Consider the following 25713-nt stretch of genomic DNA (forward strand, 5'->3'; position numbering starts at 1 on the left):
TGCCTCATCTGCTATTCTTGGTCATGGTTGATCATCTACCTCACTGCATTTTCCTGCTTTCTCTCCATATCTCGTGATGTCACCAGTAAATATTAACCTGTTGATGTCTTCTTGAACATACTCAATGAGAGCATCCAGAGCCATTTGGAGTAGGTACTCAAAAGATTCACTGTCCTCTGAGTGAAGAAATTCTTCATCATCCCCTTCTTAAATGGCCTGCCCATCATTTTGAGTCTGTGTTTCCTAGTTCTGGACCACCCTTTCACTCCCCATCAAAGCAGGGGAAACACTTACTCCATGTTGCTTTATAGGAATATTGGAAGTTTCAAAGAGATTACTTTTCATTTTCCTAAGTTTTGGAGAATTCAGACCCAGTCCCCACAATCTCTGTTCGTTAGATAGTCCTGTCATTCTCAATGATCAGTCTGGTAAACCTTCACTTCCTCGATGGAAAGTATATTCTTCTTGAGGTAATGAGACTGAAACTTCACACAATATTCCAGATGTGTCCTCACAAACATTCAATCCAACTAAAACAAGACATCTTTACTCCTGTACTCAAACAATCATGCACTCAATGCAAACTTAGAATTTGCCATCTTAATTGTTTGCTGCACCTACACATTAGCCTTCAGACATTTATGAATAAAGACATCCAGATTCCTTCAGAGATCAACACTTCCAAATCTCTCACCATTTAAAGAAGGAGTCTGCATCTCTCTTCCTCCCACTAAAGTGGATAACTTCACAATTATTCACAGCGTATTCTATTTGCAATCTCCTTGCCCACTCATTCAGCCTCTCCAAATTTCCTTGGAGCCTCTTTTCTTTCTCCTCATACATGTTCTCACCTAATTTTGTGTCATCCTCAAACTTGAGACTATTTCATTTGCTCCCCACATCCAAATAATTGATATTATATCCATAGCTGAGGCCCACACATCAAACCTTTTGACACCCTGGGTTAGGACTAGTAGGTTGTCAGTCAGCTCATTTGGTTTAACAGCTGGTTTGTAATGCATAGTGATGCATGGTTTAATTCCCCCACTGGCTGTGGTTACCATGAAGGTGCCTTCTTCTAAACTTCTCCCTTCCACCGAGGCATGATAACCCTCAAGTTAAATCACCATCAGTCAACTCTCTCTAACAAGAGAGTGGAACTATGACAACTTTACTTCTACTTCAGTCATAGCCTGCCAACCTAGCATGATCTAATTTTCTGAAGAAGGGTCCAGACCAAAATGTCAGCTTTCCTGCTCCTCTCTTGCTGCTTGGTCTGCTGTGTTCATCCAGCTCCACACCTTGTTATCACACACTCCAAGATCGGCAGTTCCCACTACCTCTGATGATCTAATTATTGCTACTCCGTGTTTACTTTCCGTTCACCATAATTGATAAACACCAAGCCTTAACCCATGCCAGCTTATTACCCCAATCCCAAATGCTCTAATTTTGTTTACTAACTTATTGTGTTTATCAAAAGCCCTCTGAAAATCCAAATAAACCACATACACTGGATCCTCCTTATCTATTCTGCTAGTAAAACACAAAAAAGCACACTTGTGGTGCAGTGGCTGAATCTCAACTCTGAGCCAGAAGGCCCAAGATCAAGTTGTGCAATAACATATCTTTAAACAGGTTGCTTAGAAAATAATAACACCCAAAACCAAAATTTTTCTATACTTTCCCATGGGAAATCCATGTTGATTGCCCAATCAGATCATTCGTTTCTCAGCGTCCAGTAATCACATCCTTTACAATATTTTTGAGCATTTTTTCTATTACTGATGCCAGGCTAATAGAACTGTGGTTCCATAGCTTCTCTCTCCCTCCTTTCTTAAACAGATTATATTTACAACATTCGAATCTCCAACTACAGATAAAATTTTGAACGATGATCATGGTGCAACATCTATAGTGAAGTAAATCATCAGGCCTCTGGGATTTGTCAACTTTCAGTCCCTTCAATTTCACTAGGTGCTGTTATTGTTACCGTCAATTTATTCCTAACACTCACCTTCTGCTGATAATCCATAAACTTATCTGTTCCCTGACCATTAATGTTTGCATATTCCTTACCCTCATCTGACTGTTATTTAAATCTATTTCTTTGGACTTAGTCATTTTCACAAGTTGCTCTCCTGTCCCCTTACAGACTTATAGTTCTAATTACAGTCCACTTGTTCTTTCCTATAGGGCACTGGTAAAGTCAATAGTTGTTGTTCTTGGCTGAATGGTAGAACAGTGGAAGTATAATAGCAAAGCTCTGCAGAGTAAGTCTGAGTATTTTAATGGGTGTGGATGACAATTGCTCCTTTACTTTTACAGACCTGCCTTATACAATTGTCTAGTACAGCAGTTCTTTATTTTTTTCCCCCCAGACTTGGCTATTGTCTGCAATGAAACTGAATTGCAGAGGTCAAATGCAGAAACAACTGACAAAGAAATAGTTTTGAACTGTATCATGGTTTCTCACCCAGTGATTGGCAGATGTTATGGGATTCTAATAAGTCTGCACTCTGAAGATGATCTGAAAATATTGCTTCATCAAATACTTATATCTCCTTTCTTCTGTTAGTAGTTGACAATTAACAGATTGCATCTAACTAGCCTAAACAATTCAATGCACTGTGATTCAAGGAAACCCAAATGACAGCGAGCCACAAGAATATAGAAAAAAAATCTTCAAATATTGGCAATTCTGGATCAGAATGCTGAAGAGAAAACACTCCAAAAAACCTTTACAGATGCTCAAATATCTGTGGTTCCAACATATCTGTTTTTACAATACAATCTCCAGACATTGCGTGGCCCACCTGGAAAACCATTCAGGCGCATCAGGTTCTGGTGTATTATTTCAAGGACACCGGATCTCACTGCTGAATTACAGCATAGACATTTGGAAACTATTTCAATGCATTTGGAAATTGTAGTCTGCAAATCTCATTTTTTTAAATGGATTACATGTATTTATATTTCCCCTGTAACAGAAGCCAGGGGTTGGGGGGGGGGGGGGGGGGGTGGGGACGTGTAGAGATGAAACATTATTCATGTAAAACATGCAGCTGCCAAATATAAAGCAAATCCTCCTCATACACACGTACACACAGACAGCACCACGGTTCGTATTTAAGTTCTACCACTTGCCCTTACTGAAAGGAATACAGAGAGGATCCAGAATAATTCTGCTCGGGATGGGGTTCAGCAAAAAAATTATTTGGTTTTTCATCATCTGGGTTTGTTGCAACGTGCATGTCAGATGCTCACAAAACGCTGAAGGCGTGAAGCAAAGGAAACCGTTCTTTGAACGGCTGAGACGGCTGGAGGAGCAGGTGAGTCAGACCTCTGTGTGCTTCCTGAGCAAGTCCTGTTGGACACAGTTTCTCCGAGGGTCGAAACACTCAGATCACGCTCATCACGAACATCGAGAAATGGCTTCATTTTAATTCCCTCTGGTAGTCAAACAAAGCCATACCCTCCCCTCCCCAGTCAATTACTGGGGAGAAATAAATACGTATTTACTGTATCTGCTGGAATCTAGCAAAGCAGGAAGCTGCTTGATTGGAGCAGCTAAGATACTGAAAGCCCTCAACGGGGTACATGTGATGTTTCTTCTTGCGGGAGAATCTAGAATTCGGAGATCTCGGTTTAAAAAGCAAGGATCACCCGTCCAAAATAGAGAGGAGACAAAATGTTTTTCGTTAGAGGATGATAAGTTTTTGGAATTCTTTTCCTGAAAGGGTGTTGGAAGCAGAATTTTTGATTATTTTAAGGCACACAATCTTGTTAAGGTGGAGGTGAAAGATTATGAAGTAGGCAGCAACGCGGATTTGAAGTTACAATCACATCCAACATGATATTATTGACTGCAGAACTGAAGGGGCTGAATGGCCTACTTCTCCCCTTGTTTGTATCTATTATCTAATGATTGCACCGTCTCGGGATTTCAACATGATTTCGTTTAAAGACCCCCCCCCCCCCAATCTAGTGCCGAGTCTGGTGAAACATCATTTTAAATGTGTCTTTTTTTCCAATTTTATTAACTCAGTTTCGGCGATTTCAAGAACTCAGCTTGACACGTTTACAAACCATTTCTGCCAACTTCAATATTTCTTCGAGAGTGGACCTTCGTATCCAGTCGTTAACAGAGCAGTACAATAAAGTCAGCGCCACAATGAACAGATTCCAAACTGCTACAGAAAATGACATCGCCACCTTGAAATCGTGGCTGAAGAAATTGCAGAAAAAGACCAAGAAAATTGACCTGAAGATGTCGACCTTGGAACAGATCCTCAACGAGCGAAGCAAGCAAATGTCAAAAGAGAAGAAAGAGCAGAGCGAGATGATGTCCAACCTGACTGCAGCAGTGGAGGATCAGAGGGAGGGAATCAGCTCCCTGGCCGCGGGCAGGAGCCAACTACAGAAGGAAATGGAAAGCATTCGGGATGATGTTAAAGGCCACGGTGTGATAATAGCCAGGTTTGAGGAGCGGATGAAAAGCACCTTGCAGAACGACGCTTTCTCTCCAAAGCCCAGGCCAGTGCAGGCGGCAGCAGCGACAGAGCCGCGAGTGCACAGGCGAGTGCCTGTGAAAGCTGCCCACCAGCAAGACTCCCAAAAGGAAGGCTCAAGTATGTCTTAGTTCCACTCGCAATTTGTCAGAGCCAGCAAGGTGGGCAGGCTGTTCAAAAATGTAGAAACACAATAAGTTCGTTTCGCCGAAAATGCAGTTGAAACTTCATCTTCCCCTGCCTTTCCACGTCATTTAAAAAATGTTATGTACAGATCCCGGGGGAATAATTTAGTATCAATCTCAGCCCACAAACTCGAACCTTCAAAGATAACAGGGCTAATTCTACCTCAGTCACAGACGCATTGCAATGGTACAAATTTGTTAGGATTTTAAATGTTGCAAAGGAGAATGTGATACACAGATGAGGGATACAATCTTTAAAAAAATCACATACAAAGGCAAATTCATTTTGCAAGGAAACATAGCAGTACCATACTGTGTATTCTACCGCGTATCTTGCTTGTACAGCATTGGAATGTCTAAATGTTTCAGTAAAACGAATACTTTACGTGCTGACTCTTCAGTACCGTCCTCCAACCCACCAGCATAGCTCAAGTCCAACCCTAGAAATAGCTCGACTCCAACCTCAAAATAAGAGCCCTTTTAAGAAACCAGAGCCCACAAAATGACGAAGGTCTGATGTCCAGAACATGTAGCTGTTAAATTAGTTCCATGGACTGTCTAAATAGCCTTTCTATAAAAGCAGAAGTATATTAAGACCACTAGACTATTTATGATCAATAGTAGGCAGGCAGGAAAGCAACAATGTTCAGAGTGTGAAATCAAGACATTTGGTTTGTTTGTAAAGGGAACGGGAGCGAAACTGAAAATTGTAGTGAATACGCGATTAAAACCGTAGATTGAACATGCGGAGGTGGAGGAAAAAGTGAATAAAATTTTGAAAAATAGACACAAAACTGTCACTTTCAGTCAGAAGGGCTATTAGTCTGGATGATGCCACGTATGGAAGTGTCATGTTAGAGTCTGGTCTCTGCTTTATAGGGGGGAAAATAAAATTGCCGCATCGTGGGAAACTCAGACTAGGGCTCCAAAGCGCATTCAGAAATTTTAAAGGCCTGAGTTATGAGGAACTCCAAACCGAAATATTAGGCTCCAAAGAGAACGAGTGGAAATTTGTCAGAGCTGTTAAGACTTTAACAAACTTTGTCGCGTCTGAATTCAGAAAAAAAGTTCTTCTTATACAGAATTTGATTAGGGACATGGTTAAACGAAGCACATCAATAGAAAATTTATACATTTTTGTTTCACAAAAAAGTCAGGATTTTAAATTGCATATCAGAAGAGCAGTCCAAAGAAAAACACTGGTAGCTTGGAAAATGAAAATAAATATAGAAATGATAAGACAGAAGCATGCTAGTTGATTGGACCAATGCACATTGACGTTATTCTTCCACAGGAGTGGTACTAATCCCATGTGTCTGCTCAATTCCCCTATCTCTTCCCTTTCTTTAAACCCATATCAAAACTATTCTTCAGAAGTCTGAACTGTTGTTGACATGGCTGCTGCTTTCAGTTCGTGTGTTCCATAGCCATACGAACTTCTGCTTGGTAAGACTATTGGTTACGGAATTGCTCAAAGTCACCACAAAAGGATAGATTTAGGATGGTATATGAAGTGGATGTCTCAGAAAGCACAAATCACAACGGAGTATAATAAGAACTTTTGCTGCTGAAGTCATAGAATGGATGCCATGTAGAATAGGGCTATTTAGTGTGTACTGTCTGTGCCAGCTCTGTGAGAGAGTAACCCTCCTAGCGAGTTTTGAGAAGATTTGTAGCTCAGGTTGAGGTTCTGGATGTGAGATTGCTGGCTGAGCTGGAAGGTTCGTTTTCAGACGTTTCATCACCATTCTAGGTAACATCATCAGTGAGCCTCTGACGAAGCACTGGTGTTATGTCCCATTTCTATTTATCTGGTTAGGTTTCCTTGGGTTGGTGATGTCATTTCCTGCATTGGTGATGTCATTTCCTGTTCTTTTTCTCAGGGGATGGTAGATTGGCTAGAAATCAATGTGTTTGTTGATGGAGTTCCGGTTGGAATGCCATGCTTCTAGGAATTCTCGTGCGTGTCTCTGTTTGGCTTGTCCTAGGATGGATGTGTTGTCCTAATCAAAGTGGTGTCCTTCCTCATCTGTATGTAAGGATATGAGTGATAGTGGGTCATGTCGTTTTGTGGCTAGTTGATGTTCATGTATTCTGGTGGCTAGCTTTCTGCCTGTTTGTCCAATGTAGTGTATGTCACAGTTCTGGCAAGGTATTTTGTAGATGACGTTTGTTTTATTTGTTGTCTGTATAGGGTCTTTTAAGTTCATTAGCTGCTGTTTTAGTGTGTTGGTGGGTTTGTGGGCTACCCTGATGCCAAGCGGTCCGAGTCGTCTGGCAGTCATTTTGGAAATGAAGGCAGGTAAATGAAGGGCTGGAAAATGGGAAGCCTTCAAAAATGGGTGGACAGGCAGGTAGTACTGAGGAGGTGGGGAAGCTGCAGAAAGATTTAGACAGTTTAGGACAGTGGTCCAGGAAATGGCTGATGAAATTCAATGTGAGCAGGTGTGAAGTTTTGCACTTTGGAAAAAATAATACAGGCATGGACTATTTTCTAAATGGTGAGAAAATTCGTAAAACAGAAGTACAAAGGGATCTGGGAGTATTGGTCCAGGATTCTCTAAAAGTTAACTTGCAGGTAGAGTCCGTGATTAAGAAAGCAAATGTAATGTTGTCATTTATCTCAAGAGGGTTGGAATATAAGAGCAGTGATGTGCTTCTGAGACTTTATAAAGCCCTAGTTAGGCCCCATTTAGAATACAGTGTCCAATTTTGGGCCCCACACCTCAGGAAGGATGTACTAGCCCTGGAGCATGTCCATTGGAGATTCACACAGATGATTCCTGGAATGATGGGTTTAACATATGATGAACAGCTAAGGATCCTGGGATTGTACTCATTGGAGTTGAGAAGGTTGAGGGGAGATCTAATAGAAACTTACAAGATAGTGTATGGCTTGGAAAGGGTGAATGCTTGGAAGTTGTTTCCATTAGGCAGGGAGACTAGGACCCGTGGGCACAGCCTTAGAATTAGAGGAGGTAAATTTAAAACGGAAATGAGACAACATTTCTTCAGCCAGAGAGTGGTGGGCTTGTGCAATTCATTGCCACGGAGTGCAGTGGAGGCCGGGACGTTGGATGCCTTCAAGGCAGAGATCAACAAATTCTTGATCTCACAAGGAGAGGAAGATAGTGACACACGATTTCACACGAGGAAGGGGAGAGTGCAGGGAAGTGGAGTTGAAATGCCCATCAGCCATGATTTAAATGGCAGAGTGGACTCAATGGGCCGAATGGCCTTACTTCCACTCCTATGTCTTATGGTCTTATTGTCTAAAATGAGATAACGAGAGTCCAAAGACAATATATTCCTGTTAGGGTGAAGGGCAAGGCTGGTATTGTAGGGAACGCTTTGTCCAGAAAAATTGAGGCTTTGGTCAAAAATAAGGGGGAAGCATATGCCAGGTATAGACAGCAGGGATCAAAAAAAGAGGCAGTAGGAGTAAGTGTAAGAAGGAAATCATGAGGGTAAAAAGGGCCCATGATATAGCTTTGGCAAATAGGGTTAAGGAGAATCCAAAAGGATTTTACAAACACATTAAGGACAAAAGGGTAACAAGGTAGAGAATAGAGCCTTTAAAGGTCACCAAGGCCACCTACATGTGGAACACAGGAGATGCGGGAGATACTAAACCAGTATTTTGCATCAGTGTTTACTGTGGAGATGGGTATGGAAGATGGAGAACATGGGGAAACAAATATTGGACATTTTTCCAGATGTCGTATTACAGAGGAGGAGGTGCTGGACATCTTAAAATGCATAAAGGTGGATAAATCCCTGAGACCTGATCTGGTGTATTCCAGAACTTTGTCGGTAGCTAGGCAAGTGATTCCTGGGCTCCTTGCTGAGATATTTGTATCATTGATAGCCACAGGTGAGGTGGTAGAGAACTGGAGGTTGGCAAACGTGGTGCCACCATTTAAGAAAGATGGTAAAGAAAAGCCAGGGAACTATAGGCTGGTGAGCATGAAATTGGTGGTGGGAAAGTTGTTGGAGAGAATCCTGATGGATGAGATTTACATGTATTTAGAAAGGCAAGGACTGGTTAGGGATAGTCAACGTGGGAAATCGTGTGTCACTATCTTGATCGAGATTTTTTAAATAACAAAGTAGATTAATGAGGGCAGAGTGGTAGATGTGATCTGTAGATGTGATGTGACTTCAGTAAGACATTTAACAGGGTTCGTCATAATAGACTGGCAAGCAAGGTTAGATCACATGGGATACAGGGTGAACTACCATTTGAATAGAACTGGCTCAAATGTAGAAGACAGAGGGTTGTAGTGAAGAGTTGCTTTTCAGACTGGAGGCCTGTGACCAGCGGTGTGCCACAAAGGTGGGCGTTGGTTCCACTGCTTTTTGTCATTTATATAAATGATTTGGATGTGAATATAGGAGGTATGGTTAGTAAGTTTGCAGATGACACCAAAATGAGATGTGTAGTGGACAGCGAAGAACGTTACCTCAGAATACAGCAGGATCTTGATCAGATGGCCAATAGGCTGAGGAGAGGCAGATGATGTATAATTTGGATAAATGTGAGGTGCTGCAATTTAGAAAGGCAAATCAGGGCAGACCTTATATACTTAACGGTAAGGTCCTGGGGAGTGTTGCTGAACGAAGAGACCTTGGAGTGCAGGTTCGTAGTTCCTGGAAAGTCGAGCCACAGATAGAGAGGATAGTGAAGATGGTATTTAGTATGCTTGCCATTATTGGTCAATGCATTGAGTATAGGAGTTGGGAGGTCATGTTGCAGCTGTACAGGACATTAGGCCACTTTTAGTATACTGCATACAATTTTGGTCTCCCTGCTATAGGAAGGATGTTGTGACACTTGAAAGGCTCTGAAAAGATTTACTGGGATGTTCAGAAAACACATTATGGAGCTGGAGGAACACAGCAGGCCAGGCAACATCAGAGGAGCAGGCAAGTTGACATTTTGGGTTGGGATCCTTCTTCAGAGATTGGGAGGGGGGTGGGGAGCTGGGAAATAAATAGAGGATGGGTGGGTCTGGGGAAGGTAGGTGGGATGGTGATAGGTGAGTGCAGGTAAGCGGTGGGGGAGGAATTGGGCAGTGGGATGGGTGGGGCGGATAGGTGGGAGAGAAGATGGACATGTTGTGTCAGGTCGAGGAGGCAGGGACAGCAGGAAGGGTTGGACATGGGATGAGGCTGGGTTGGGGAGATTTTTAATTGGTGAACTCCATGTTTAGGCCATCGGGCTGTAGGCTGCCGAGGTGGAATATGAAGTGCTGCTTCTCCAGTTTGTGGGTGGTGTCATTGTGACACTGGAGAAGGCCCTGATGTAGAGGATGTCACATTGAGAGGAGTGGATACAGTAGACCAGGTTGATGGATGTGCAGGTGAACCCCTGTCTGATATGGAAGGTTTGTTCTGAGTCTTGAAAGGAGGTGAGGGGTGAGGTGTAGGGGCAGGTGTAGCACTTCCTGCAGTTGCAAGGAAAGGTGTTGGGTGTGGTGGAGTTAATGGGGAATATGGAGTAGACAAGGGAGTCATGGAGAGAGCAGTCCCTATGAAAGGATGATAGAGGTGGGAGGGAAATATCTGTTTAGTTGTGGGGTCTGATTGTAGCTGGTGGAAATGGCGGAGACATCCTCCTCACCATTTCTGAAGAAGGGTCCACCCGCACTCAACTATCACCATTCTACCTACCTTTCCCAGTCACACCCCTCCTCTCTCTAATTATTTCCCAGCTCCCTTTCCCCTCCCCATTTCTGAAGAAAGGTTCCTCATCCCCACCTCCTTGATCTGACACAACCTGCCCATCTTCTTTCCCACCTATCTGCCCCACCCATCCCACTGACCAATCCCCACCACCCTCTACCTGCACTCACCTATCACCATGCCACCTACCTCCTCCAGCCCCACCCCTCCTCAACTTATTTCCCAGCTCCCTTCCCCCTCTCCATTTCTGAAGAATGGTCCCGACCTGAAACATCAGCTTCCCTGCTCCTCTGATGCTGCCTGGCCTGATGTGTTCTTCCAGCTCCACACTGTGTTGCCTCTGATTCCAGCATCTGCAGTTTTTGCTATCTCTTTACAAGGATTTTGCCAGGGGTGGAGGGTTCAAGTGAGAGGGAGAGGCTGAACATGTTGGGGCTATTTTCCCTGGCGCATCGGAAGCTGAGGTGACTTTATAGCGGTTTATAAAATCATGAGGGGCATGGATAGGGTAAATAGACAAAATATTTCTCCAGAGTGGGAGAGTTCATAACTATATGGCATAGGTTTAAGGTGAGGGGGAATGATTTAATAGGGACCTAAGGGGCAACATTTTCATGCAGAGGGTGATGTGTGTATGGAATGAGCTGCCAGAGAAAGTGGTAGAGGTTGGTACAATTAGAACACTTAAAAGGCATCTGAATGATTAGGGAGGATTTAGAGGGATATGGGCCAAATGCTGGCAAATGGGACTAGATTATTTAGGATGTCTGGCCAGCATGGATGAGTTGGACCGACGGGTATGTTTCGGTGCCGTACATCTCTATGATTCTATGTCACAGATGACAATAAAAAGTTATTGTTTGGAAACTATTTTGGCTTGATGCAGTGAGACCTCTTCAGTCTGAGCCATCTGTTTTAACCTCATTTTCCTGCCGTTTCCTGACAAATGTTTAGATCCTTCCATTTGGAATATTTATCAAATTCTTATAAAATTTATTTTAATTTGACTGCATTTGTTGTAATAATAGGTGTGAAATATTTCTCAAAGTTTTCCTATTTGTTATTCAACTAGTAATCTTCATCTTGAGCCCAAGTTACTGATTTACCAACTAACAGAAACAAGCTTTATCAATCCTCTCAATCTTTCATAATGTTGGAATATCGATTGCATAACCCTTAAATGTCTTTATTTGGAATGGGTGTGTATAGCATACTGATTAAGCAAAGAGTTCAAAGCTTTAGAGGACCCTTCCCAAAAAATATCAAATTGGAAAGGGTCTACTAAACCATGCTCCGTCAGAACATTATATGCACTCTTACCACCATCTTCTGCAGGAACCTATTCAGACATTCCTATTCTTATAACACTCATGCTATTAGAAACCCCTGCCTGCCGATTAATCATATTTTCAATTTGTTTCCCTCTATTTGCTGCCTCAGTTGACTCCCAATGTGATAACAGATGCCGTATTATTTATTAGCACAGACAAAATAGTCTCCTTCTGAGCATCTGTGGCATCAATAAAAGCTCCACTTCTATGGTTGTGATTGCATCTGTAAGTAATAAAGCTGCCTTTTTGAGAATTCTGTATCTATCCTAAAATATAAATATTTACATTAATTGTATCTTTCATCCCACATTTGAGCAATTTTTCTAGAGTTTCCATGTTGCTGATTCAGTTAAAAGTTTTAATGTCCTCAAAAAGCATTATGTCTTCCTTTTTCCTCACAGATGGCAGGTTATAGTTTAACTTCCTGCAGAGTCTGGATTAGCCCACAATCTGATTTAGACTTAAAATTTGTATATATTATAAATTACATAAATATTTACGTTGCATCATGCAAGGTGATAATATTTGGTATCAAGAGCAAACTCTGACATACAAAGCTAACATTAGGTGACAATCTACCCCTAAGTGAGGTGTGAAAGGTATGAATCAGTTAACACTTATTTCTTAGATCTTTAAGCACGTTGCCCAATATGTCTGATTGTTCATTTGTTTCTCTGTTGCAGTCTGCAATGTGAATTCGATGATGTACTTTCCCAATTCTTCCATTGAAAACTATGCAACTTTTGGCAAAGACTTTTCAACAGGGCTATTTGAAATTACCATCTGCTCTTGGCTCAAAACCAAGGCAAACTATTTGGGAACAATGTTGTCATATGCAACAGAGGATAATGACAACAAGTTGGTACTCCATGGCAGAAATACAGGCAAACAAACTACTATTCATTTTGTAATTGGAGATCCATCATTCAGGGAGCTTCCTGTGAGACCACTGTTAGATGGCAGATGGCATCATGTATGCATCATCTGGTCTTCCTTTGAGGGCAAGTACTGGTACTACATTGACAGACGTCTGGCAGCAACTGGTTCCAAATTCCGAAAAGGCTATGAGATCCCTGCTGGTGGAACACTTATAATAGGGCAGGAACAGGATAATATGGGAGGAGGCTTTGATGATAATGAGTCCTTTATAGGGACTTTGGCTGGATTCACAATTTGGAATCGTGCTTTGTCTCCTGGAGAAATCTCAGGTATCACCACGGGAAAGTCATTGCCTGGAGGCCAAATTTTAACTTTCAACAATGTTTCTGCTCTTAATGGTGAAGTTCAACATTATAATTGTACATGTCTGGAACACTGTTAGGAACAAACACTTTGGTTAAGGACTGATTTAACTCTACTTTGTAAAGGATATTCTGGTCATGTTTCTTCATTGTTGCTATGTTGGTTTTCTATAGCAATTCAGAAGTGTCATATTCAGCCCACAGCAATCTGCTGTAGAACCCAGGATCACATTCATGCTTTAGAAATCAGCCAGGGACATTTGGCTAAACATCCTGATTATTGCAGACTATAGCATTATTGCTATAAGATTATAGCAAGTAACAGAAAGAAAATCATTGGTGAGACTTAATGGATACATCCAAACATGGTCAATGCATTTATAATAATCTTTATAGAATATAACACAGAAATATTTATGAAACCAAGTACAACAATTACAATGACTCAAATAGTCTTGCAGTATCTATTTTAGTGTGGCACACCAAATTCACTCCCTCCATTAATTGTGCTATGGATTTAGTTTGTATCATCAACAAGGTACGCTACAGCAACTCACCAAGGCTTCTTCTAACGCATATCTTAAAGCCATGAACTTTACCACCTCAAAGGTCATGGGCAATAACTGTATTGGAACATCAAGAACTGAAAACAACAACCATTCTGATCTGGAAGTAAATAATCATTCCTTCAATATCACTGAGCCAAGAACCTGGAACTCCTTAGATAACAGCACTGTCGATGTGCCTGTATTGTACAGTCTGCAGTGGTTCAGGTACAAATTTTACTACCAACTTCTCAAGTGCAATGAGGTTGAGGATAACAAATGTTGGCCTGTCAGCGATGCTACATCTGTGAATGGTTTTTAAAAATTATGCACAAATTCTAGTCTACTTATTTCAATACTGACAAATAAGTTTAATAATGTGCTTAAAGACTTCTTTATTATGACCTACAGTTTCCTATGAAACAAATTCTTCCGGAAGTAGCATATTAATCTTGTTTGTTCTTTTTATTTCTGTAAAATGCTTTACTCATAAAGTGATTTGTTATCAACTACTGATAACTGTGTGAATGTTTCTTATTAATGGAAAATGCTATCAAAATCTTGCAATTGAATTGCACCCTAAAGACAACTAAAACAAAAAGCTGCTGATCATTATAGGCACCAATTTATTGAAGGACAATGGCCATCATCCTGACACTGTTGCAAAAACACATAATGATTAGGATCCTTGTGCAATGTCATGGTCCAACCACATCACTGTTATCAATGTTGGTCCAGTCACAAAATGGATAACATTAAGGTCCTTGGAACGACTTACTGAAAGGGTGTTTAAGTCTTTATTTACGGGCTATTCATAATGAATATATACATAGAGTTGGGTATCAACTGTGAAAATAAATTCTAAAAGTCAAGATTTGATTGTATTAAATTAGGGAAATTAAATGTTGTCCGCGTGGATAGGTTATGTGATCTCAGGGAGCAGGGGAGAAAACCTGCTCTAACAGCAGAAAATGTTGGAAACAGTATGCAGATTAGATAGCTTCTATGGAGACAGAGGTAGCAATAATATTTCAGATTGATGACTTTTCATCAGTTCTGGCAGAATGGTGGAATACTCTTGAAGGACTGAAATGTTGTGCTCCTGCTCTTATACTCTAATTCCTGGACCCATATTGGTAAGAAAATAAGAAATTGGGGCAGAATAGGCTACTTGACTCTTTCAGTCTACTTTATAATGCAATATTATCACAAGCAGATCTTTCACTGCAACTCCAATTTTATCCCCATAATCCTTAATTCCCATGATATCCAAAAAATTATTTATCTGTCATGAGTATATGTGTTATTTTAAAATTTAAAATGTTCTCCTTGTTTCAGTGAATCTCTATCGTGTAGAACCTTACTGAATACCTTTAGAAGGCTATAGAAATATGATATATCAAAAAAGCTGCAGATGCTGTAAAAAACAAAAACAGATGTTGCTGGAAAAGCTCAGTAGGTTTGACAGCATCTGTGAAGAAAATAAAATCAGAGTTAATTTTTCAGGTCTGGTGCCCTTCCTCAAAACATTCAGACCTGCCAGACCTGCTGCACTTTTCCAGCAACTTCTTTTTTTGTTCCACATAAATATGTCCATTGACACTCCCTTATCTAGCACATTAGTTACTTCTTCAAAAATTCCATGAACGCTACAAGTAATCTACTTAGTACATCTTTCTTTGCAGAGTAAAGTTCACTTGTCTTCTGTATGTCAATGTCTAAATATTTCATAACACAAAAAGCCAGTGCTTAATCTTTGAAATACATACATTTGTGCTATTTAAATTGTATCTGAGCAACCTACCAATAATCAGGCCAATAAAAATGATAAATTGGATTCACTTTGAATGGAAAAAAAACTAATTCAAAATTCATGAATATACTAGAGTTTTAATTATACAGGCATTCTTCTATAATGCGTGTCCCAGCAACACAAATTGGTTGATCGATGAATGGGAAAATGGTATTTGTAAAACATAAACTTTGTGTTGGCTATAATGCGATTCTGACTTTGACATCACATGATCGGTTTGCAACCTTTGCCATGAGCATGTCCCAAAAGCCCTGGCATCAAGGATCCTTGTGCTCCCTGTGAGAGGTACTGTCCAATTCCGCTGTGTTACACACAAAATGTGAAGACAAAGTGGCAAGACTGATAACAAGAAACGTCCTGGTGATAAAATTGCAGGTGTATATGTAAAAGAAAGGCTACGATGCTGGAAGAGAAGCTAGATGTTGTAAAGTGTTTTGAGCATAATGAGAGAACATGTGATATTGCTTGTGCAACAAGAATGAAGGAGTCGAACCTACGCACCATTAGAGACAATGCAGAAAAGATTAAAGCAAGCTGTATTGCTGGAACAAGTCTGACTGCTCGCAAATCTGAGAGGTCTTGCACAAAGGAACTTGAGGAGATAGAAACATAGAAGATAGGAGCAGGAGGAGGCCATTCAGCCCTTTGAATCTGCTCCACCATTCATCATGATCATGACTAATCGTCCAACTCAATTGCCTAATCCTGTTTTCTCCCTGCAACTTTTGATTCCATTTGACCCAAGTGCTATGTCTAACTACTTCTTGAATACATTCAACGTTTTGGCATCAATTACTTCCTATGGTAGTGGATTCCACAGACTCACCACTCTTTGGGTGAAGAAATGTCTCCTCATCTCCATCCTAAATTCTCTATCCCAAATCCTCATACTGTGGCTCCTGGTTCTGGACACACCCATCATTGGGAGCATCCTCCCTGCATCTACCCTGCCTCATTCTGTTACAATTTTATAAGTCTCTCTAAGATTCCATTTCCACACCCCCCCGCCCCAACACCACCCCATTCATTTGAACTCCAGCAAAAACAATCCTAACCTAGTCAATCTCTCTTCATACATCAGTCCTGCCATTCCTGGAATCAGCCTGGTAAACCTTTGCTGCACTCCCTCATGAGCAAGAGCATCCTTCCTCAGAAAAGGAGACCAAAACTACGAAGAATATTCTAGGTGTAGCCTCCAAAGGCCCTGTATAACTGCAACAACACATCCCTGCTCCTGTACTGAACCCCCTGCAATAAAGGCCAACATAACATTTGCTTCCTTTACCGCCTGCTGCACCTGCATGTTTACCTTCAGTGACTGGTACACAAGGACAGCCATGTCCCACTGCACGCTCCCCTCTCCCAATTTACAGCCTTTCAGTTAGTAATCTGCCTTCTTTTTGTTTTTATCTTCCAAAGTGAATATCTTCAGATTTATCCAAATTACATTGCATCTGCCATTGATTTGCCCACTCACCCAACCTGGCCAGATCACACTGAAGGATCTTTGCATCCTCATCATAGTTCACCCCCCCCCACCCAGCTTGATGTCATATACAAACTTTGAGATGTTACATTTTATTCTCTCATCTAAAACATTAATATATATTGTGAATTGCTGGGACCCCAGCACCAATCCCAGTGGCACCCCACTAGCTACTGCCTGCCAATTTGAAAAGGACCCATTAATTCTTACTCTTGTTTCCTCTCTGCCCATCGGTTTTCTATCCATCTCAATACACTTCCCCAATCCCATGTGCTTTAATCGTGCACAATAATCTCTTATGTGAGACTTTGGCAACCACTTTCTGAAAGTCCAGATAAACCACATCGACTAGCTTCCCTTTGTAAACTCATTACATTTCATAGAATTTCAACAGATTTGTGAAGTGTGATTTCCCCTTCATAAATTCATGCTGACTCTGTCTAAACCTGCCACTGCTTTTGAAATGCTCTGCTATAAAGTCCTTGATAATGGATTCAAGAATTTTCCCCACTACCGATGTCAGGCCAACTGTATATAATTTCCTGTTTTCCCTTTACCTCCCCTTTTGAGTATTGGAGTGACATTAGCCACCCTCCAATCTGCAGGGACTGTTCAAGAGTCTATGGCATCCTGGAAGATGTCCACCAATGCATCTGCTAATTCTATAGCCCACTTCCTTAAGTAGTTTGGGATGTAGACTATCAGGCCCTAGGGATTTATTGCCTTCAATCCCATCAATTTTCTCAGCACCATTTCTGTGCTAATATCGATCTCCCTCAATTCTTCCCTCTCACTAAAGTTTGCATTCTCCAACATTTCTGGTACTTGATTTGTGTCCTCTTTTGTGAAGTGAGAACTTTGGTGGTATGAACATACTTTGGCATATATTCAGTTGCTCAGCCATTTTTTGACTGCTACTATACATTCCCCTGTTTCTGTCTTTAGGAGACGTACATTTGTCTTCACCAGTCTCTTTCTCTTCACTTACTTGCAGAAACTCCTAGTGTCAGTCGTTATGTTCCCTGCAAGCTTACATTTGTACTGTATTTTCCCCCTTCTTAGCCAATCCCTTGGTCCTTCTTTGAGTTCTAAACTGCTCCTAATCCTCAGAAGTATTTTTCTTGGCCAATCTGTATGCTTCTTCTTTGGATCAGAAACTGTCTCTAATTTCATTTATAAGCTGTGGATTGATCCTCATACTCATTTTGTTTTTGTGCCAGGGTAGACAAACAGGAAGCTGGAAGAACACAGCAAGCCAGGCAGCATCTGGAGGAAAGGAGAAGTCAGTTCAGGTATTACCTGTCTTCAGGACTGGATGTGGGGGTAGGGGGAGCTGCAGATAAGGGGGTGGTGCAGTGGAGGGTTGCAGAGGAATGGTGGTGTTAGGTGGACAGCAGTAGTAGTAGGGATGACTTGCTTGGTCAATGGCAGGGATGAATCCGGTTGGCAGCTGGAAGGGATGGTTGGTAGGTGGAATGGAAGCGAGGAGGTGGAGCTGCAAAGGGAACCAGAGGATGGGTGGGAAGGTTATTTGAAATTAGAGAACTCAATGTTTGGCAGAAGAGAATGTGTCATTCCTCAACTTTGCATTCTGAATCACTGCAACACTGGAAGAGGCTGAGGACAGACATATCAGAGGAGGAGTGGGCGTTGGGGAGTTGAAATGAAGTTGAAATGAAATGCCGGGCAAAGATGCTCAATGAAATGGTCACCTAGTGTACGTTTGGTCTCATCAAAGCAGAGAAGACCACATTGGGGACATCAGATGCAGTAGACTAGGTTGGATGAAATACAGGTGAAGCTCTGTCTCACCTGGAAGGAGTGTTTAGGGCCTGGATGGAGGTGAGGGAGGTGCTGCATGTTTTACGGTTATAGGGGAAGGTACCGGGGTGGGGGAATGGCGTTTCAAGTGAGGAGTATGGCATGAACTCAGGAGTGGTGAAAGGAATGGTCCTTGCAGAAAGTAGAGAGGGTGGGGAGTGGAAGGTGTTCCAGGTGTGGAGTCTAATTGGAGTTGGTGGAAGATTTTGAGGATATGTTGGTTGCAGTGGCTGGTGGTGTGGAAAGTGAGGTCAAGGGGGACCCTATCTTTATTATGTTTTGGAGGGGGACATGGTTAAGAGCTGTGGAGCAGGGAATGGAGGTGGTGCAGAGAAGGGCTTTCTGGATGATAGAGGTGGTGGGGGGAAGAAAGAATGCTGTTTGAAATAGGAGTACATCTGGGATGCTTGGGAGTGGAATGTTTTCCTCATCAGAGCAGATGTGACAGAGATGGAGGAATTGGGAAAACAGGATGGAGTTTTTTCAAGATACAAGTTGGGAGGCGATGTAGTCCAGATAGCTGTGGGAGTCTGAGGGTTTATAGTGAAATGTCGGTCCATACACTGTCAACAGAAATGGAAATGGAGAGGTCGAGAAAGAGGAGCGAAGTGTCAGAGACAGACCAAGTGAATTTGAGGGTGGGGTGGAAGTTGTTAGGGAAGTCAATGAACTGCTCCAGTTCAGCCACGGTGCAGGATGCAGCACTGATACAGTCATTGATGTAACAGCGGACAAGTTGGGGCACAGTACTGTGTATGCACTGAAGAGGGACTGTTTGACATAACCGACTAAGAGGCAGGCGTAGCTGGGGCCCATGTGGATTTGGAGAAAGTGAGAAGAATTGAAGGAAAAGTTAGTGAGTGTGAGGACAAGTTTGGCGAGGTGGAAGGGGATATTGGTGGGGGGAACTGGATGGGTCTGCTGGAGAAGTAAAAACTGATGGCCTGCAGGCCATCATTGTGCGGTATGGTTATGTATATGGATTGCACATGAGTGTGCAGACGATGGGTTGGCCGGGGTAGTTGGGCTTGTGAATCTTGGGGAGCAGGTAGAACTGGGCAGTGTGGGGCTGGAGGACTAAAAGGCTGGGGCGATGGAGGAGAGGTAACCAGAAGCGATGAGGTCACTGACAGTGTAGGAAAGGGTGGCCATGGTGGGGGTATGGTTAAGAGGGAGGTAGGACATGGTGTCAGAGAATTGGTATTCAGCCTCTGCAATGTAGAGCTCCCTTTTCCAGACTACCACCGCCCCACCATTGTCAGCAGGTTTGATAGTGAAAAAGGGATTAGTGCAGAGAGAGTGGAGCGCTGCATGTTAGGACGAGGAGAGGTTGGAGTGGGTGAGGGGGTGGAGAAATCAAGGCGGTCAATGTCGCATTGGCAGTTAGCAATGAAGAGATCCAGGACAGGTGAGTCCAAAAGGAGGAGGAAGGTTGGAAATTGGAGAAGGGGTCTCCGGTAATGTTTGGAATTGTTTATTGTAGAAGGAGGCATGGAGGCAGAGGTGGCAGAAGAAGAGATCCATGTTGTGGTGAGCACAGAATTCGTTAAGGTATGGTCAGAGGAGCATGAATGTGAGCCCTTTACTGAGGACAGACTGTCTGGCCTCAGAGAGTTGGGGGTCAGGGGAATGGTGAATATGCAGCAAGGATCTCGGGTGGGGCTTTGGGGTTATCTCCAGGAGCCTGAAGGAGGGGAGGGGGAAGAGTGATAGCATGGGATTGGTGAGGGTTGGATGTGGCGGCAGTGGTGGGGAGGGAAATAGTTGTGGGAAGGAAAGGAGAGTCGGAGGGTCGTGGACTGGGGAGTGGGATAGAGGATTAGATAGTGGCATGGGAGAGATGAGGTAGGGAGGAGGGATGCCATTTCCAGTACTGGTCCGGCACCCAAGTCTTGGCAACCATTGACTGGAACCCACAGGAACTCACCTTTTGTGCCAGACAGGAACAAACAGTAGTTGCTGTTCTCCCATGCATTCCTCATATGTTTGCCATTGCCAATACACTGTCATCTCTTTAAGTAACTCTTCCCAATCTATCAAGGCCAATTCATGCCTCATATCTTCATAGTTTCCATTAAGATTCAGCACCCTAGTCTCTGAATCAACCACCTTACTCTTCATCTTGATGATAAAAAAATTCTATGCTTGTTCATCCCCAGGGCTCTTGCACAACTAGATTGACAACAATTCCCTTCTCGTTACACAGTACCGAGACCAAGGTGGCCTGCTCTCTAGTTGGCTCCTTCACATACTGGTCAAGGAAAAACGATGCTGTACATACTCCAGGAATTCCTCCTCTACGGCATTGTGGCTAATTTGATTTGCTCAATCTATGTGCAGATTAAAATCACCATGAGACCAATATTCCCTTATCACACGTATCTCTAATTTCCTGTTTAATGCCATTCCCAACATCGCCCCTGCAGTTTGGGAGTCTCTATATGACACCCACAAATGTTTTTTGCCCATTGATATTTCTCAACTCTATCTATACAGACTTCACATTGTCAGAGCTAATATTGTGTTAATATCCTCTTTAATCAGCAATGCCACTCCACCTTTTCACTGTTGCCTATCCTTCCTAAATATTCTGAATACCCCGGGCCATTCATTTCCCATCTCCGGGCACCCTGCAGCCATGTCTCTGTAATCCCAATTATGTCGTACCCGTTTACATCTATCTGCATGATTAGTTCATGCTTGAAGATACAAGGCCTTTCAGCTTGTCTTTTTGACATTGTTTGTATCACTGTTATTTTTCTCATTAGCCCTGTTTGAATTTTGTCCTTGGTTTCTCTGCCTATCGCATTTCTTGTTCCCTTTTCTACCTTCTGTTGTGTTCCTTGCTCCTTCTTTCTCTGATTCTGTGCATAGGTTCCCATCCACCGGCATATTAGTTTAAAGCCTCCCCAACTGCTGTAGCAAACAGCCCCCGCCCAGGACATCAGTCTCAGAACTGCCCAAGTGTAACGCATCCAATTTATACAGGTCCCACTTCCCTCAGAACCAGTCCCAATGCCCAGGAATCTGAAACCCTCCCCCGACACCATCTATTCAGCCAAATGTTCATCTGATGTATCCTGTCATTTCTACTCTGACTAGCATGCGGCACCAGTAGTAATCCTGAGATAACCACCTTTGAGGTCCGATTCCTTAACTTCCTTCCTAGTTCCCTATACTCTGTTTTTAGGACCTCATCCCTTTTTTTTCACATATGTTGTTTGTACCAATACGTACCACTGGCTGTTCACCCTCCCCCTCCAGAATGTCCTGTACCCATTCCAAGTCATCCTTGACCCCAGCACCAGGGAAGAAACATAGCTCCCTGGAGTCTTGTTTGCAGCCACAGAAACACCTGTTTCTTCCCCGTGCAATTGAGTCCCCTACAATTACTACTCTGGCACACTTTTTACCCGTCCCCTCTGCAGCAGAACCAACCATGGTGCAATGACCTTGGCTGCTTTCCCCGGCATTCCCCCCAACAGTATCCAAAACAGCATATCTGCCTTGCAGGGGAATGGCCACAGGAGACTCCTGCACTATCCTGCCTATTTGAAGGCCTATAAGTCCCCGGGACCTGATGGTCTGCATCCCAGGGTACTTAAGGAGGTGGCTCTAGAAATTGTTGACGCGTTGGTAATTATTTTCCAAGGTTCTATAGATTCTGGATCAGTTCCTGCAGATTGGAGGGTGGCAAATGTTGTTCCACTTTTCAAGAAAGGAGGGAGAGAGAAAACAGGAAATTATAGAACAGTTAGCCTGACGTCAGTGGTGGGAAAGATGCTGGAGTCAATTATAAAAGATGAAATTACGACTCATTTGGATAGCAGTAACAGAATAGGTCAGAGTCAGCATGGATTTACAAAGGGAAATCGTGCTTGACTAATCTTCTGGAATTTTTTGAGGATGTATCTATGAAGATGGATAAGGGAGAACCAGTGGATGTAGTGTACCTGGACTTTCAGAAAGCCTTTGATAACGTCCCGCATAGGAGATTGGTGAACAAAATTAGGGCACATGGTATTGGGGGAAAAATACTGAGTTGGATTGAAAATTGGCTGGCTGACAGGAAGCAAAGTGTAGTGATAAACGGGTCCCTTTTGGAATGGCAGGCAGTGACCAGTGGGGTACCACAAGGTTCGGTGCTGGGACCGCAGCTGTTTACGATATATATTAATGATATAGACGAAGGCATTAAAAGTAATATTAGCAAATTTGCTGATGACACAAAGCTGGGTAGCAGTGTGAAATGTGAGGAGGATGTTATGAGAATATAGGGTGATTTGGACAGGCTAGGTGAGTGGATGGATGCATGGCAGATGCAGTTTAATGTGGATAAATGTGCAGTTATACACTTTGAACAGGAAGGCAGATTACTATCTCAATGGATTCAAGTTAGGTAAAGGGGAAGTACAACGAGATCCAGGTGTTCTTGTACATCAGTCAATGAAAGCAAGCATGCAGGTACAGCAGGTAGTGAAGAAAGCTAATAGCATGCTGGCTTCATAACAAGAGGAATTGACTATAGGAGTAAAGAGGTCCTTCTGCAGCTATACAGGGCCCTGGTGAGACCACACCTGGAGTATTGTGTGCAGTTTTGGTCTCCAAATTTGAGGAAGGACATTATTGCTATTGAGGGAGTGCAGCGTAGGTTCACGAGATCAATTCCCGGAATGGCGGGACTATGATATGTTGAAAGATTGGAGCGACTGGGCTCGTATACACTTGAGTTTAGAAGGATGAGAGGGGATCTGATTGAGGCTTATAAGATTATTAAGGGATTGGACACTCTGGAGGCAGGAAGCATGCTTCTGCTGATGGGTGAGTCCAGGACCAGAGGACACAGTTTAAAAATAAGGGGTAGGCCTTTTAGAACAGAGTTGAGGAAAAACTTCTTCACCCAGAGAGTGGTGGATATAAGGACTGCTCTGACCCAGAAGGCAGTGGAGGCCAACTCTCCGGATACTTTTAAGAAAGAGATAGATATTAGCTCTTAAAGATAGAGGAAACAAGGGTTATGGGAATAAGGCAGGAACAGGATACTGATTGTGGATGATCAGCCATGATCATAATGAATGGTGGTGCTGGCTCGAAGGGCGAAATGGCCTACTCCAGCACCTATTGTCTATTGTCTATCTCTCTTGCTCTGTATGGTGGTCACCCATTCCCTTCATGCCTGCAGAGTCTGCGCCTGCTGTGGGACCTCCCTCTCCATATGTGCTATCTATGATACTCTCTGCCTCGCAGATGCTTCATAGTGTCCCCAGCTGCCACTCCTGTCCTGAAACTCAAGCTTCCAGGAGCTGTCACACATACTGACCCGGGGGACTGGAATTTTCCCTGGCCTGCCACATGGAGCAAAAGGAACAAACTGAGATTTTGTGCTCTCCTGCCATGGTTCATATGAGATTACACAAATCCTGTTATCTGTGACCCTTCATTCCTGGTCCTTGTACTACTCTCACAGATTAGAAGCCAAAAAAAAAGTATTATGAATGATAGAAGTTGTAAGGTCTTATTTGCCTGCCTCAGTCTTCAACAATTAGCTTTCTCTCTAGTAGTCACCTGCAGCAAGACAAGACCACTCACTTTTCCTTGCTTATGGTCTTCACAGTGACTTTTTTTTGGTTGACAGGAGGGAAACACTGAACTTGACAACAGTCCCTCCACAGACTACTAACCACCAATCAGCATCTTCACAACACTCTACTGGATGCTTGTCTTCACTTGAACTCAGAGGGTGTCTTACTGAGGTCCTCCTTCTGGCAGTGATGACTGTGCCCACATGAATCTTCACCTGAACACCAATCAGCATCGTCATAGCCCTCTGGAGCAGCTTCCAAGTGTATGGATAGAAGAGCAAATGAAGCAGTGATGTGGGACCACCCTTCTCATCATAAAAGAGAAAGCCTTATCAATTTATGAAGATCTAACAAAACAAACCACAAAATTCTGCAGATGCACCTGCCTTTAGTGCTAGCAGTGCCTGGTTTGCTGGCTTTAAGAACCCTTATGCTTTTCATAACGTAAAGTTACATGACGAAACTACCAGTGCAAATGAGGAGCATGCAAAGGCATTTTCTCCCATAGTAAAAAAATTAATTGATGAAGAAGGCTAAAGCTTGGATAAAAGTTTCCATTTGGATGAGACAGCATTATACTGGAAGTGAATGCCCTCAAGAACCTCCATTCTTATGAATGAAGCACACACTCCAGGCTTTAAGGTGGCGAAGAATCTTATGTCAGTGCTGCTGGGTGCCAATGCCAGTGGAGACTTAAAGCCTGTGGTGATGTACCACTGTGCCAACCTGTGAGCCTTGAAAGGTCATCTTAAGTCTACTCAAGGCATCTATTTTAGGTCAAGCAAAAGAGGCTGGGTGACTGGACAAATTATTTGACATTATTATTGATGTTTTCAAAGATATTTTCAGGAAATATTGCAGGAAAAAATTGTGGATTTCAGGATTCTCCTCATCCTGGATAATGTGCCAAGCTATCCTCAGACCATGAGGTAGGCTTTTTGAAAACATCAATATGCTATTTCTACCCCCAAACACAACCTTGCTCCTTCAACCCATGGACCAAGGTGCAATTATTTAAGGAGCACATTTAAGAGGCTGGTTTCAGGCACTGAGGGGAATACGGACAGTGTTATGTCCTTTAAACAGGATGGCAACTTCAATTTGTCCTGTCAGAAGGGTGTAAAAGATTTTATTGAATAATTCAAAGAAGTAGTACAGTAAACCAATTTCACTTAAACAGATTATCTAGTCACTCATTTTTGTTCATGGAATCTTGCTGTGTGCAAAATGACTTCCATTTTTTCATTTACTCTATTAGTAACAATATTAATTAACTGTGCAGTATTTTAGGACATCTTGAGATTATAAACAACACTGTTTAATTGCACATTTTTAATCTTATAATTTTGAAATAATAGCTTTGTAATAATTAAAGTTCGGTGTACAAAAGTCTCAAACCTTTTTCCAGGGCCTTCTGAAAGCACTGTTATATCCAGCAAGCAATCTCAAACCTCAAAGTATTGACCTCTGATAACAATAATAGTGTGCTGACAAGTTTAAAGAATTTGTCATA

The 25713-nt window shown here is 42.5% G+C and overlaps 1 protein-coding gene across 1 annotated transcript; it reads left to right on the forward strand.

The window, feature by feature from the left end:
- The first annotated feature begins 3075 nt into the window (after window positions 1-3075).
- On the forward strand, window positions 3076-13930 carry LOC125462487 (pentraxin-4). The gene is made up of 3 exons (XM_048552561.1): window positions 3076-3332; window positions 4049-4631; window positions 12396-13930. The coding sequence occupies exons 1-3, from the start codon at window positions 3195-3197 to the stop codon at window positions 13031-13033; spliced, it is 1359 nt and encodes a 452-aa protein (XP_048408518.1). The 5' UTR covers window positions 3076-3194; the 3' UTR covers window positions 13034-13930.
- The last annotated feature ends 11783 nt before the right edge of the window (window positions 13931-25713 follow it).

The sequence above is a fragment of the Stegostoma tigrinum genome, chromosome 23, assembly GCF_030684315.1.
Source record: "Stegostoma tigrinum isolate sSteTig4 chromosome 23, sSteTig4.hap1, whole genome shotgun sequence".
NCBI classification, from domain to species: Eukaryota; Metazoa; Chordata; class Chondrichthyes; order Orectolobiformes; family Stegostomatidae; genus Stegostoma; species Stegostoma tigrinum.